This window comes from Dipodomys ordii, unplaced genomic scaffold (genome assembly GCF_000151885.1).
Source record: "Dipodomys ordii isolate 6190 unplaced genomic scaffold, Dord_2.0 Scaffold190, whole genome shotgun sequence".
Taxonomy (NCBI): domain Eukaryota; kingdom Metazoa; phylum Chordata; class Mammalia; order Rodentia; family Heteromyidae; genus Dipodomys; species Dipodomys ordii.
In genome coordinates, this window is record NW_012267406.1 from 2411898 (window position 1) to 2428494 (window position 16597).

At 37.5% G+C, this 16597-nt stretch overlaps 1 protein-coding gene across 1 annotated transcript in view; it reads left to right on the top strand.

Annotated features, from left to right (window-relative positions):
- LOC105999457 (chromosome unknown open reading frame, human C8orf34) overlaps positions 1-16597 on the top strand; it is a 354355-nt gene that overhangs the window by 86881 nt on the left and 250877 nt on the right. Inside the window, exons 4-5 of the mRNA XM_013034481.1 lie at positions 440-568; positions 16067-16095. Of these exons, the coding sequence (XP_012889935.1) occupies positions 440-568; positions 16067-16095 (158 nt within the window). The remainder of the gene's footprint in view (positions 1-439; positions 569-16066; positions 16096-16597) is intronic.

The window sequence follows — 16597 nt, forward strand, 5'->3', positions numbered from 1 at the left end:
TGTTCAACCAATTATTTGAGAGGAAAAAATAAGTTTGGGGGAATTTGGAAGAACTGAGAGATAATGCATACATTTAGTCTCTTTTTGTTTTTAGAAGACGTAGATGTTTCTACAGTTTTGCTAATTGTTCATAAATTCAGGAATTATTTTTAAGCTGATAACATTGCACAGTAAGTTTTCTGCATGTTTTATCCTAAGTCACAGAAATGATTCATTCCAAATCAATTTCTGAATTTCTCTTTTTTTCCATAAATGCATCCATACTTCCCTTCACTCATTCATTTAAAACATTCTCTTTACACTCAACTTCAAATCTTCTCTTCTGTTTGCTGAAGTAAACCATTTTTTATTCTTGCACATTGATCTTCACATATGATGAATAGTGAGTTGGTATCATTATGCAGTATACTTATGAAATAACCATTTTTTTTAAACATAGTGCCAAGGTCAGTAGAGCATCCTAAGTGGAACTGGCGGACTAAAACAGAAAGCTGTGATTTTGATGAACTGAACCACATCCTTCAAGAGAGCAAGAAGCTGGGGAAAGCCCTTGAGAATCTCTCTCGAAGTAAGTTCATTTTCCTGATTATAATTGAAATTCTTTACCAGTATTAAAAAGAGAAACATTCATTACTATTGGCAATAAGTCGTTTCCAGCATCCTCATTAACATTCTGTGAAAGGCTGAGGAATTCTAAAAGTGTGAGACTGGAAATGAGGGCTGATCCGACCTATTTCACAGTTTTGTGGGCAGACTGATTATACAGTGTAGGAGAATTGTAGCGCTCTTTGGAGTTGTTTGACTCCGGCCTCTGTGCATAGTTTCTGTCTTCTGGTTCAAATGCATACCTGAGGGTCTCTTTGTTTATTCTTCCCTTTGGAAAAGCATTGCTTTTATGACTTGCTAATTAATAAAACAGACTTTTTATCTTTATGAGTTTTGAAAGTCTCTATGCTTTCAAAGAAAGAATCTAGATCATACTCTTCTTAGAGTTCTTTCAGAGTCTAACACAATGCTTTGGTATAGTTTTTCACAAAACAATGTCTGTAACTTGAGGGCCTGAAAAGTTGTTCAGTGCCATCTAAAAGGTAAATGGCCTCAGGTGACTCATTTAGGCTATGAGCCTTTTTCTTTTATCTTCAAAGTTGGAACATATGACTGTGCTTCCTTCTAGTAGGTGTGTTAGTATAAAACATTATGCATGCAAATGCAAACTCGTAAATAACTGCTTTTAATCATGAAAGCAGACGAGCAAACAACTATTTTGGTTTGAAAATGGCAGTTTATATGTGTATACATGCATATATCCATTACAATTTTGAGTTCAAAGCATTTCTGTCTTCCTGTGATTTGTTAGGCATTTACCCATTTAAGAATTAGGCATCTTTAGAAGAAAATTAATATCATGGTCTCATTTCAGTTATCTTTTGATGCCATAAGATACTTCAGATTCTGACATAGATTTCTATTTTAGTTATCATAGTTTTGCTAATTTCATGATTATCAAAGCATTGTCCTTTGTTATATTTGAGACAAGTTTTACAAATACATATGTAAGTATAATATATTATGATTATACATATCGTATTTTATGGACATATGCATCTCTTATGCTATATAATTTTACATATTTTTCCAACCTCTTCACTCAAAAGTATAGCTTTTTGGTTTTTAGACTTTTGTGGAATGAAATCCTTCAGACATTAATATGCCCTGAAATAGGATCTTATAAATTTGTATCCGTGGAAACCCTGTGGATGAGATTTAGAAAAGCCTTGCTGTTGGTTAGATTTACTTTTGGAGAAAAAATAATAAGTGAGTTTTCAGATTAGTCCTATATCATGCTCATGAAAAACTTGATCCTATTAACATGATAAAGATACACATTAATATTTCTAAATCTTCCCTTTGAGGCACAATCTGTTGCTCTTTAAGCCTTACAATTCATCCAGTAACTTGAGCCAGAAGAAGGGTGGCTGAAGAATGTGCCTGACCCTTATACAAATCTATATTTAATATATATTTAAATGCTATATTTAATGAGTCAATGTTTTTTAGAATATAACAGAATTACAAATATGTGTGATACTGTTATTAATTTATAAGACACTAACTTGTCTATCCCTAAAATTTTATAAAGAGATATCACCATCTTTCAATTATGTGCTTACTCATATTATAATAAAAGGGGTCAGAATTCAAAGTAGATATTTCTGGAAAACCTAGGCATGGAATAATAGGTTTTCTTCTTAGTCCATTTGGGCTATTGTAACAAAATTCCCATAGAATAAATGGCTTGTAAGCAATAGATATTTATTTCTCACATTTCTAGATGCTGGGAATTCTAAGATCAAGGCCCTGGCAGATTTGGCATTTGTCAAGGGCCAGTAGTTCTCTTTATTTGGAGAATATAAGAGAATGGGCAAGCCAACTCTCTGGGGCCTCTTTTTTATGGGCAGTAATCATAGTCACAAGGAAGGTACCCTTCAATACCTAATTACCTCCCTGACTACAGATCTTAACACTATCGCATTGAGGATTCTGTTTTAATGTTTTTGGGGTCAGAGACTTTTAGAACATGGTACAGGTGGAGTCTCACAAATAAGTCCTGTGATCAGAAGACCATAAGTACCTTTCTAAACAAAGTCATACTTTCTTTGAGTGATTTAATTTTCTTTGTCTTGGACCCAACACATTTATGACCACATTATCAGTAGGTTTATTGTAGACAGTGTAAATTAATGTATACATGTAGCCTTACTATTTATTGGTGTTTATTTAGCAATTTAGTTACTCAAAATTTAGCTATGTTAGCACCAACTTCCATTTTCCTTCATCCTGAACCAGATGTAGTTCATTCTTGTCTGCACTTATTTGACCTTTATAATAGTTTCAGTTTGTAAGCTCTTTCCCTGATAGCAATTTTATTGCTTATTATTCTATCTAGGAGGAAGAAATATAGTATGAAATTTTCTTTCAGATATGATCAAAAGAAAATTCTTGATACCATAGACTTTTCTCCCCAGTGTTAAAGCCATTGATGAGAAAGAGTATTTATAGTGATCTCATAAGTTTAGTAGTGTCTTTAGTGACAATTCTTTCTTTTCTTTTCCTTGGTTATTAAACATTTTTGCATAGTGCAGAAGTAGTCTTGAGCTTGGTAGAAAATAATTACCTATATTCCTTAAAGTGATAGAAAAGACAGAAAAGTCTCAGATGTGAAGCTGTCAGTTTACAAATAAATATTAAATGTAGAACACACACACACCACAGTTTTGTTTGTTTTTTCTAAATGTCTAACCATGTGGCCCAGAATGGCATTGAACTCAAGATTCTCCTACTTCAGCCTCCTAAGTGCTGGGATGCATCATTGTACCCAGTTTACACAGGGCTTGGAAATAATAGTCACTCAGAAGTGTCATCATTCAAGTTTTCAAGCAAGAGTTTTGTGTCACTAATAACTGTATTATGTACTTTTTCTGGCTTTTCACAAACTTCTCAACATAATGTTCTCTTAAGTCAGTTATATAAACTGTGACCGAATTCATGGATGACTCTTGTGACCATCACATGTCAAAATGGCTTACAGAGCCTCGTCAGGCTGCACAACATGCAGTGTTGGGCATAGGAGACCTTAAATGTCTGGATGTGTCCCATTGTAGCCCTTCTGAGCTTTCTTCCAGCATTGCTTCGCTCCACTTAGGATCCTGGGACTTACCATATTCATCTCTTCAGTTGTATGTCTCCATCAGACTTTCAACTAGAAAAGATAGCATTGTTGAATAGGGAAGTTGTGAAGATTTAAGACCTTCATGTTCCAAAATTGTGTCTTTCAGTGGCCATGACTGATGGTGTCCTGTTAGGTACATGTTATCAGGGGCGTTCATCACATTATTGTTTATATTAGCCTTAATCATGATTCTCTATTTCAAAGCTAATATTCTTCCCTTGATTAATAATAAATATCGTGGGATAAAATCTTTGAGACTATGATAGCATCCTCTTTCTTTGCAAACTTTCACCAACTAAGGTTAACAATTTTCCTGCAGCACTTATCTCCTGTGGTGTCCAATGAATGATGTTCTAATTTTCAACTTCCTTCTGTATTTATATGTTGAAATTCTTCAATTTAATAAGAGAAAAGAAAGATTTTTAATCATTATTTTTATAAGGTCTACTTGCCTTTGCATTGTGACTGGTTGAATATCTGTTGAATATTGAGGTATGATGTAGACAGGTGTGGACAGGATTGTAAGTATCACTGTAGGAAGAATTCCATGTTACTTATCAGTGGGTGTGGTTCAAAAAGACTAAAATATATACTCAAAGTCAATACCCACTGATTTTTCTTGGGTTTCACTATGTTGAAGTTGCCAGGTTAAATTTATTCAATAGTTTCTTGAAGAAATAATATCTGAAAGGGACAAACATGTTAGGAGACTCTGATAATGCTTTTTTCTGTCCACATTTTTAGTAATTCCATTTTCTATCCGTATTCTGAAGTTAAGCAAGGAATTGAACCCAGCAGGGCTTCATGCATGCTAGGCAAGCACTCTACCATTATGCCACATTCCCAGTCCAATAGATGTATTTTATACAATTGATTAATCATCATAAGAAACTTAATGAAAGCAAATGGTGCACTTTTATTAGACATTTATTTTGGGGTTTTAGACCCTTTCCTGTTAAACAATATCTCGTACTTAACTGTGCTTTAGTCTCTCCCCCTCTCACTCTCTTCCTGCCCCCCATCTTTCACACACACTTATTTGAACTGTATCAATATTAGATACACATTTTTAAAGTGTTGAATTCTGAATACTGTTTGTAGTCTATGTTATCTCTTTTACCAACACTTGAGTTAAGCCACCCAAGGAAGGTATTAGTGCTGTGGTGGAGAGCGCAGCGGAGAGAGCCGTGACCTGGGCTTTGCTCTGACATACCCAAGCTTCTAGTTTTGAATGTAATATTTAGACTCACTCATCATTTTCTTAGTCCTGTGAAATGAAAGCTTTTACATTAGATTAATATAAAAAGTCTTTGCATTTTTTGCAAGCACTTATTTTAATGTTGAGTAATTTGTATTCCAGAGCCCTTATTTCAGTATTGGATAATTAGCATTCCAAAGTTAGAGATTGTGGTTGAATATATTTGCATTCTTTCTGACTTTTTCTTCTTCTTATGTTGGAATCTTCTGGCTATCTCCTGTAGATGTGTTAGTCCCTTATTCCTTCATTGTTTCCCCCTCCCTCTCTCTGGCTTATATTATGAATAACTTAATATTCTCATGGCTGTGACTGAGGTTGAAGGGCTACATCTGGTGACAGAATTCTGAGGTAGAGCAAAGCATCGTATTGCCAGAGTCAAAGTGTCTGAGCAACCCAACCAAACCCCTTCACATATTAATCAGGTGAACAGATTAATCTGTTATTGAGGAAAGAGCTCCAATCACCTCTTAAAGGTCTCACCTGAGTTATATACCTTTAACAGCTTCTATGGGAGATTCAATCTGAATGCCAGTTTTGTAAGTAACAATCTATATTCCAGCCATTCTCCTACTTCTGCTTTCCAGTCCTCTGCCCAGACTAAACTGTGGAACAGTCTTACCAGCATCCTTATTTGACCTTATTTCCATTACTTTTTCATCATCTCCTCCTTGCAAAAATGCTGCAGTCATCATCTCTTCTTCCCCAGGCTGAAAGCCTCTGGGGAAAAAAAAGAGGCATCAAAGCCTAGCACTGCATTGGTACTTCATGGTTTTCAATCCTTACCCATCCTGTGCCAGTCCCTTTTCCTCTCTGCAAATGTTTATTTTCCTTAAAACCCACACAAGAATCTGCAGCCCCCATTTAATCATTTAATCTGTTTAAACTGGTAGCTTGCCTCTAACGCTACAGAAAGACTTAGATGATTGGATGGAATTTTGTTTCATATTCTGCTTTCCCTTCCTCTACAGCTAAGTACATCCCACCCACCCTTCCCTTCTCCCTCCATTCTTAAAGAAGGCATTTGTCTTACTCAAAGCCACCTCTCCACACCCATTTTCTGACAATTCTTGATTCTACTAATCACATTATATTTCTTTTGTTATTTGTGACTTTTAAATTTCATCTCCAGCAAGGATTAATTATGTGATATTGAGAATCCTTTCTAACTACTCTGGGTCATGGGTATTTTTACTGTAGAATTACAATAATGATGATACTTAGGTGTGTGTGTGTGTGTGTGTGTGTGTGTGTGTGTGTGTACACCTCTAAGGGGTTTTGAACTCAGTGCTTGAGCACTGCCCCTTAGTTGAGCCATATCTCAACTTCTGGCCTTATAGTGGTCAATTGAAGATAAGGGTTTCAGAGACTTTCTTGTCTCAGCTTCAAACTGTGATCTTCAGCTCTCAGCCTTGTGAGTAGCTAGGATTACAGGTATGGGCCCACACTGCTCAGGATAGTTTTGTTTTTATTTTTTTCAAATGAGACAGGATACCTAAAATGCTGAGTGCTTCACATATAATCGTTACGTTACTAATTACATATGTGGTACTTTTGCTGTACTTCTATCGCCACTAAATAAATCATCATGAATTTAGTAGCTCAAGAGACACAAGGATTCAGGGTGTTGATCAGCAGTAGAGTGCTCCTCTGGCATCCCAGAGGGCCTAGGATCATTCCCAGAACTGCATTCAAGCACAATAACAAAAAGTTACAAATTATTCCATTACAGTTTCTGTCAGGAATATGGGTATGGTTAGGAGCTTGGGGTCCAGGATGAGGGAATTAAGGTAAGATTTAGGACTGTGACCTTACCTGAGGCTTGACATTTCCATTGAGCTCCTTCATGAGCCTGGCCAAATTCTGTCCTAGGAAAGACAGGAGGAGTGAGTTCTGTTTTCTCATTGGCCATTGGTGGGCACTGTGCAGGAGTGAGGGGCCATGGGCCTTTGCCTATTTTCACAGCAGTAGTCTATTTTCTCTTTCAGGGCACAAGGGAGACTATCCCTGAAGTTTACCTTTTAAGTAAAGATATATTTGATTTAGCTGGCTGCTGGTGGCTCATACCTGTAATCCTAGCTACTCAGGAGGCTGGGATCTGAGGATCAAGGTTTGAAGTCAGCCTAAACAGGAAAATCCATAAGATTCTTTTTTCCAGTTAGCCAGAAAAAAAATAGCCAGGAGTAATACTGTGGCTCAAATAGTAGAGTACTGGACTTGAGAAAAAAAAAAAAAGCTAAGGGACAGTGCCCAGGCCCTGAGTTCAAATCCCAGTATTAGCACACAAATAAATTAAAATAAAATAATAACTATCTTTCTGATATTATCAGAGTCATGAAGGTTAATAGCCTTTGGGTTTACTCAAAGCCTACTGGGTGATATTCTAAACAGTAGAGTGACATTGCTTCACAATCAGGAATGCCACTCCTGTTCAGAGGGAAAGGAGTCTCCAGACGTAGGCCTTGAAGTCTGTTAATACTTCTGCCTACCACTGCTGTTATTACCTGCTGTTACCCCATTTATCAGCCTATAACATGCTCCAGCTAAGCCTCACCAATAGAAACATTGGCCCCGTGGATGATTTTGTAGTTTTCAGTAAAAAGAAGCATAATCATAATCAATTCCATGTATTGAAATGATCAATTTCACTTACATGCTATATAAAAAATCATTGAAACATCTTAGTTTTTATATTTTTATTATTTTTAGTAGTTGTAAAAGGAGTTGCTTTTCAACAAAGCAGTTTGTGTATACTAAGTCTTCCGCTGTGGTGTGAATTGGAATTCACAAAAGCACATCTGACTTTGGATCAGTCACATTTCAAGAATGTTTGATAGCCACATGGTGAGTGACTGTATTTGACAGCATAGTTTAACTAATGTTCAAAACAAATGCACTCAAGGTCTTTTCTGGAGCTTGAGTGGACTCTAGGCTCCACCAGGTTCCTTTCTTCCTTTGGTACAAAATTTCTAAAGGAATAGTCAGTGCTCGCTCTTTCCACTTGCTTATGGTCCTTCTACTCTTCAGAACAATAATATTACAGTAAGGATTCTTGTATGAAATGCTTCTCACTGTGGCTCCCAATATGTCCCCAATTGCCAAATGAAATTCAACTTCTCTCTAGTGCTCAGAATACAAATCCATCCTGCTGATTATGTTGTCTTTCTTCTCACGTCCTGACTTTGTCCTTTCTGGAAGCTGACACAGATCGTAGATCCTCTTTGGGTGCCCTCCCTCACACTACTATCAGTAGGTATGACCTAGAAGTTTTTTTATTGTGAAAAAACTGTACAGAGGGGTTACAATTACATGGGCAAGATAATGAGTACATTTCTTAGAAAATTTTCTTTTTTCTGATATGTTAACTATTGTTCTTATGCTTCATCTTTTGTCTCTATTCTTTTAAGCCCAAGTCATCTAACCTCATCATTAAATATTACCTCATACAACTAACTCAAATGTGCTCATTTCCTACTCAGACACTTTAAGCTTTATAGTAATTGCCTAAAGCATATCTTTACTTGAATATCTTACTGCCATGTTAAAGCCAATATATCATCGTGGATCCACCTCCTTTTCAGGACAGCCTTTCTTCCGCATATGTTATATTTGGTGATGGTGGTGCCATAATTTACTGGACCTGATTAGACTCTCTCTCTCTCTCTCTCTCTCTCTCTCATACACATATACACTCCTACCCCTCCACCTCCTGCCTCCTTATTGAGTGTGTGAATGGCTGGATTGCTATAACCTTCTATTAGGAGAGTCTCCTATCCAAAATCACTGTGGCTTAATGCATTGCAAATCATTTTATTCACCCAGGAAATAACATGATGTGGTATTTCAGGGATGCAGACTATGTCTGTGCTGTTGTTCTGCCATCTTCACCATGAACCATTCAAGGTTGCTGTAGAAGCAAGACAATAGAGTACCAGGAGGGTGGTGTCTAATGTCTAGTCATGGAGGTGCTGTGCATTATGTTTTCATGTTCCACAACCAGCTGTAAGGGACATGGGGGGGGGGCGGGGAGAGGGGGCGGAGTGCAGTCCAGCATGTTTCCTGAGGAGAAGTGTGAAAATGGTGAATGAATGTATTTCCAGTCTTGCTCACACTTGTGCTTTATTTTTCTTTCTCTGGGAAGCCCTCTCTGAAGGTGAAGTGAATCTACAATGAAAACCTGATATATTGGGCTGGGAAAGGTGGCTCAGTGGTAGAGCGCTTGCCTTGCATGCCTGAGGCCCTGGGTTCGATTCCTCAGCACCACATAAGCAAAAAAGAAAAAATGCCAGAAGTGGTGCTGTGGCTCAAGTGGTAGAGTGCTAGCCTTGAGCTGAAGAGCTGAGGGACAGCACCCAGGCCGAGTTCAGGCCCCATGACCAGACCCAAAACAAACAAACAAACAAACAAAACCTGATATATTGTTTTAGATATTCAGTGGCTCTATTTAAAATCCGAGTCTGGGTGCCTATGACTGACATCTGTAATTTTAGCTGCTCAGGAGGCTGAGATTGGATGATGGAGGTTCAAAGTCAACCAAGGCTGAAACTTGCATCTCCAATTAACCACCAAAAAGCCAGAATTAGAGCTCAAGTCATAGAGTTCTAGCCTTGGGCAAAAAAGCTAGGCCCTGAATTCAAACCCTCAGCATAGGCACAAAACCAAACAAATCAATAACTAAATAAAAGAAGGCTTTTGAGAAGGTGCTTCATGATTCGGCCGTTTATCACATATCCAGGGCTGTGACTGATTCATGCACTGCACTCACTTGATGTTCTGTTATGTTGTCACCATGCCCTTAAATTTCCACCTCCCCTCCTTCCATTGCTTCACAATCCAGGAAGCTGGTTGGACTTTTCTTTACCCTCTTCTCTTTACCCTCCAATCAACTTTGTCCTCCAGTCCTAAATCTTACCATAATTCCCTTCTGCCTGGACCCCAAGCTACTAATCATATCTATATTCCTGTATGACAGAAACTATAATGTTATCCTTGTCTGGACTGAGTTTACTGCTGCTCTTTTTAAGCTTCTATGTAGTTCATCTCTTCTCTGGACTTTTAAGATTCCCAAGGGCAAGGCTAATTTGCCCTTGGACTCCACCCAGGACTGACTGCAATGACTAGCACAGAATGCAGCCATGTTTTTCTGAAAGAGTGCTACCGCTGCTTCCATTTTTATTTTTCCTGGTCCATCTTCTTCAGGGCTCCTACCACACTCTGTCTTTCTTCATTTCTAATCTTCCTTCTATTTCTTTAAATATGAAGCTTCATTAGAAGATTATATGAGTTTGGGTGTTTGTAGATCTGATTTCAGTTGCTTGGCTCTTTGAATCTGATTGTGGCTTATATTGAAGGAGTGATATTTAAAATGCATAGTTAAGTAGGCCAACAACTAAATTAAATCAAAGCAAAGAACAACAGCTCACTATTTTGTAAAACTGGAGAACAAACCCCTTTGCTAAAGCGAGCCGCTGTTCCCAGGATGATGAGGCTCCAGTGTTTCTGAGGTTGATGCTCTTGCTGCATCTGGCAGCTTTCACTGAAGCAAGAGAACAGTAGGATGAGTACTTGCAGGCCATCCAGATTTTGGCCTTTGGATCTATATTTCGAGGCAAACACTGGTTGGAGTTTTTCCAGGAAAAAGTGCCCAGGAGCAGGAGAACAGAGAGCAGACATTTGCATTTCATGACTGATAATAGCAAGCACAAAAGAAATATTTCCATATTATATATAATATATATTATATTTTATCCCTGTACATGTGTTCTTTTTAGAACTTGAGAAAAAGCATTTTAAAGAAGAAAAATGGGTGGGAGTCCATATATTATTATAGCATCGGTTTTCAGTTTGTCTAGAAAGGAATGAGATTTCAGAGAAGTAGAATACATACCAGATGAATATTCTGACTTACCTTTGTGGATTGAATTGCGCTGATTTAGCTTAGAGAATTGGGGAAAGTCTCTACTTTCACTTCATATAGTATGATTCTAGATGAAGCCTATGAAGATAGAAATTTTGGCAACATCTATAGCTCTTGTTTCCTTGATAAAATACAACTAGAATCTGGGGATCTGAGAACCATGACTTCTTTAGAATGAATAAAAAGGTCCATAAACTGAAGGACATAAATGGAAACCATCAAGATCAGTTTGCACTATAGTCGCATCATGAAATCCACCTCTGACATGCCTGTGGCAGTCATTGTTTCTTAACCTAGAAGAAAAACTGACTTTTTTCTGTTCTGCAGCAGTCCTAGGGCTTGAACTCAGGACCTAGGTTCTGTCCCTGAGCTTTTTCATTGAAGTCTGGCACTCTACTACTTGAGCTATACTTCCATTTATGGCTTGTTGGTGGTTAAATGGAGATGAGTCTCACAGACTTCCCAGCCTGGGTTGGATTTGAACCTCGTATTTCAGCCTCCTGAGTAGGGAAGATTACAGGTGTGAGCCATGGAAACCTGATAAAAAAGATGACTATGTATGTGGTGTGTGTGTGTGTGTGTGTGTGTGTGTGTGTGTGTGTGTGTGTGTGTGTGTGTGTGTGTGCCAGTCCTGGGGCTTGAACTCAGAGCTTGGACTGTCTCTGAGCTTCTTTTGCTCAAGCCTAGCATTCTACCACTTGAGGCACAGCTCTACTTCTGGCTTCTTTGGTTGTTTATTGGAGATAAGAGTCTCACTGACTTTCCTTCCCAGGCTTTTTTCAAACTGCAATACTCAGATCTCAGATTCCTGAGTAGCTAGAATTAGAGGTGTGAGCCACCAGTGCTCAGCTGAAAAGCTGACTTTTAAAAGACAACTGGTTTCTGCTCTTTCTTTCAGTCAGCTCAGTTCTTCACTTGATCTACAGCAAGCCACCCCTCTTTGGCTGCACTAAAGGACATTTACTCTAAGCTCCCATTTCCATGTTCACAAGGACTCTTGCTTCTTCTGCATCATGAATTCCCATACTCAGACACTGGGCCATCTTTTCTTATATTTCCTAGTAATTCCCTACGTTTTCATGTGTCTGTTTTCTGTTTACTACAGATCGCTACTATCTATAACCTTAAAAAAATCCTAAATATAAAGGACGATGGCTTTTCGGAGTGAATGAAATACCTAAAAGTTACTAAGCTTTGCTCAGGGAATTGCTGTGGATATTGTTAGGCTCTGGGAAGAATGTTCTGGCTACTCAGTTTATATGATTCCCACTCAAACTTTGTGCTTCTGTGAAGTGTTTCATTAGAATTCTTGCAACTACTTTTAATCAGTATAAGCTTTGATTAAAAATGAAATGAAGAAGTAAAAGATACCCTAGGCAATTTGACAATGATAATAGAAAATTGGAAATGTTATATATAATAGAAGGGAGATTTATTTGGATAATTTCTTAGGAAAAGTCATCAAAGACCTACAAAATTAAGAAGAGCGAGGGAAGGTGTGGGTAGGAGAGAGATAAGTAAAAATGTTTAAAAGGATGACATTGATCAAGATATATTTTATTCATAAATTGCTTTGTTAAATGGCAAGTTCTTTACACAACTACCTAAAGATAATAAGAATATGTGTAAAGATTAAGAAAAATGGTAATGCATATTTGAATAAAGTATAGTCAGACAAAACACATGAAGTCATGAGAGACATAGTTCCATATCTGAATAACATTTTCTATTTATTAAGCTGAATTTTATGCTAGTGTCGGCATACTATTTCCTATGCAGAATTATATCTTAAGCACAGCATTTATCTCCTCCATTCTCCACTGTGGAAGGTTTTTATCTCTCAAAAGCCGCCCAAGTTGTTTGCTAAAAGAGAGGAGCTAGTACTATGAGACACATTTTTTGCCTTTATTGTTTAACTCACTTTTTAGTTCTTGGCTACCTTCCAGAAAAGTGATGTATTGGTGCTATCCTATGAATAATGGATTCATAAATCTGAGGTGTAAAAGAATTTAAAGATCAACTCATAGCTTTCTGAAGCTTGAATGAGTTTTAAGAAAGAGTTTTCTTTTTCCAAGTTGAAGGTATTAGAGAAGCAACTTAACAAAATCAAGAGAGTTTCAAGCACTTGAACCATGAGTTACTTAGGTACAGACAGCTAAGCTTTGCAGCACTTGATAAGAAAGAAAATGCCACTTCATATTTTCTACTCTTCTTTTTCCTTTAAAATATATCTTAGTCTTTTAAATGTGTATATTCAAGTAAAATATTCAGTCTTGATCTTGGATTCATATTGAAATGGAGCATTTCTGTAGAACTGTATTAAATGCAAATATAAGCATAATCAAAGTTTGGATAAATGGGATTGCATCAAACTTAAAAGTTTCTGCATGGCAAAGGGCATAGCTAGCAAGATCAATAGAAATGTGCTTTACTAACAATGTATCAGAGAAGGGCCTCATGTCTAAAATATACTTAGAGCTCAAAAAATTAAACATCCCTAAAACAAGTCCTCAAGGAAACAGCTCAATTAATAAATGGGCTAAAGATTTAAAGAGCGACTTCTCACAAGAAGAAGAATGGCCAATAGACTCATGAAGACATACTTGACACCTCTGGCCATGAAAGAAATACAAGCCAGGTGCTGGTGGCTCACGCCTGTAATCCTAGCTACTCAGAAGGCTGAGATCTGAGGATTGCAGTTCAAAGCCAGACTGGGCAGGAAAGTCAGTGAGACTCTTATCTCCAATAAACCCCAAGAAAACTGGAACTGTGCTGTGGCTCAATGTGGCAGAGCACTAGCCTTGAGCTGAAGAGCTCAGGGATAATGCCCAGGCCCAGGCAGAGTTCAAGCCCCACAACTAGCAGAAGGAAGGAAGGAAAGAAAGAAAGAGAAAGAGAGACAGGGAGAGAGAAAGAGAGAGAGAGAGAGAGGGAGGGAGGGAGGGAGGGCGGGAGGGAGGAAGGAAGGAAGGCAAATCAAAACAACATGGAGATTCCTCCTCACCCTAGTTAGAATGGCTATTAACAAGAAAACTGACAATAACAGATTCGGGTGGGGATGTGGCCAAAAACGAATGCTCCTACACTGTTGGTGGGAGTGTAAACTTGTTCAGCCACTCTGGAAAGCAGTGTGGAGGTTCCTCAAAAGACTAAGGAAATGGAAGGACAGGAAAAATTATATCAAGCCAGACCCAAAGAAATATAGCTTGCAAAGTTTTCCTAATTTTTAGTAATTAGAATGTATCTAAAGCTCTACAAGTAAATATAATGGGTAGTAAAGACAAAAATATTACACTTACACATGATAAATTATATAGGACTCTAGACATTCACACAATGAGACCAAAGGAGATATTCTTAGGATTAGATCACAAAGGCTTAATAGCTATTTGCATATGGTTATATAAAATAGTTTATTGAAATGAACGCCAAGAACTAGAAATAATGTTTTTTGTTATTTTGCTTTTTTATTTTTGTTTTTTTTTCTCCTTTGTTGCTGTTTTAATTATGTACCCTGTATCTTGTATGTTATTTTATTTGTTTGGGGGAGGGTAAGAGAGAGCACAGAAATAGTGGAACAAAGGGTGAACAAATGCAGCGGTGACATGGCACACATTATGTTAAAAATGACCTATACAACTTGTGGGAGAGGAGGGTCAGGAGGGAAAAAATTAGGAGAAAACGAGGGAAGAGAAATGTACTCATTACCTGACCTATGTAATTGGAATCTCTCTATGCATCACTTTTATAATATAAATAAGGAAATAAAATAGATAAAAGTAAATTTAAAAAGGTAAGATTGGCTTTCATGAACTAGAATCATGCACTTTTAATTACTGTACATATTGACATACATAGGTATGTCAGAGTTTCTACATTTTCTTAAAATCAGAGTTATTTAAACTAATCATTGACAATATTAAAACTTCAACATACACAAATGTCTGACTTATGTTTGGCCTTTGATAGATTTGCAATTTCCCAGCAGGCTCTGGGATGCCCTATCTGTCTTCCGTCTCTTCATGACTTTGGAACCACATGTCAGTTATCCCCGGCCTCATATTCAGCAGTGATAGGAGCCAGCTCCCCTGAGAATTTTCTGTGAAGAGTATCTCTCCTTGAATTCTGTGAGGGATCTGATTATACAACCCAGAACAACCTTGAATAATTGTTAAGGTTCACTTACCAACCCCTGGAGTGAAACTTAGGCTGTAATGTTTTCCCATAGTGACAAATAAAAACATCATGGAAATTATTGTGCAATTGCTGTGCAATTTGAACGCACCTGTGTCCATACACAGTGCCTGTATTCAGTCTTAGGTACACTGTTGTTCAAAAGATAAAACATAAACAAGCATGGGAGTAAGGGGGGGAGGAAGGGAGGAGGAAGGAGGAAAGAAGGAAGAAAGAAAGGAATGAAAGAAGAAAGGAGGAGTTCCAGTGGAGCAATTGGTTAGTGTGTGGTACTTATAGGAAGGATGGAAGGAAGGAAGGAAGGAAGGAAGGGAGGGAGGGAGGGAGGGAGGGAGGAAGGAAAGAAAGAAGGAAGATAGGAAAGAAAGAAAGAAAGAAGAAAAGAAGGAAGGAAGGAAGGAGGAACAGGTAAAATGTAATGAGTAGAATGTAGATGATAGAAGAAGTTGTAAGGAGGAGCCATTCATCCATTGGCTCAAGAATCTGTCACTCGAAGGGCCTTAAACTCTGTAGCTGGTTTCATCCTAAACTAAATAAGGAAATTAAAGTAAGTGATCTTCAGACACAGGTATGCCCAAGTACCTAGTCATTCTCTGAATCTCCCTCAGTTGTTGAGAAGGGGCAAAATTGTAATAGGCTACACTGTGCTTGATCACTATCCTAACATAACAGCATTTGCATATGTGTCCTTGTGAATTTGTTAGTAGCAGCAAACAATCTACAAGAACCATGGTCCTTGTCTGGTTTTCTCACACCATTTGCTTTGTTCATCATTTCATGGCTACCATAGTTGACCTGACGCCTAATTTGTTTTCATTAGTAGGAAGGGTATGCCACATTATTTTGAAGAATTAGTGAAAAGAAATAGGACATTCAGTAGATTTACAAATAGAACCTTTGGTTTGATTTTTAATTTTGGCTATTAAGCATTGCTTCTAAAAGTCTCTTATAAATCTCTTTTGAATCCCAGGTATTGCGATTTCAGATGAACTCGATAAGGTAAGCTGAACTATTTATCTACGAAAAGAAAATATAGAACTTATGTTTTAATCCATTGGATAAGTCAAAGTTTCTGAATTTATTTAATGCTACCGTTTAAAGAATTTCAGTGCTGTATGCTTAGATTTATGTATGAAAATTATTGTAGTAAATGTACATCATGTGCTTTTGTAAGTACTGACCTTTAGAATTTGGTTAGAGGAACCAAAATCACTGTGATTACTAAATCACTATTTTAAGACTGACAACACTGATAACATCATTATATCTACTCACATAAATAATTATTTAAATTACTTAGATTGGTCATTCATAAATGATGATGATGATTGGGATGATGATGATGATGATAGTGAGATAGTGACGATGGTGATGATGCTGGTATGACATTAACAATGATGGTGGTTGGGGCTGGGAAGGTGGCTCAGTGGTAGAGCGCTTGCCTTGCATGCCTGAGGCCCTGGGTTCGATTCCTCAGCACCACATAAGCAAAAAGAAAAAA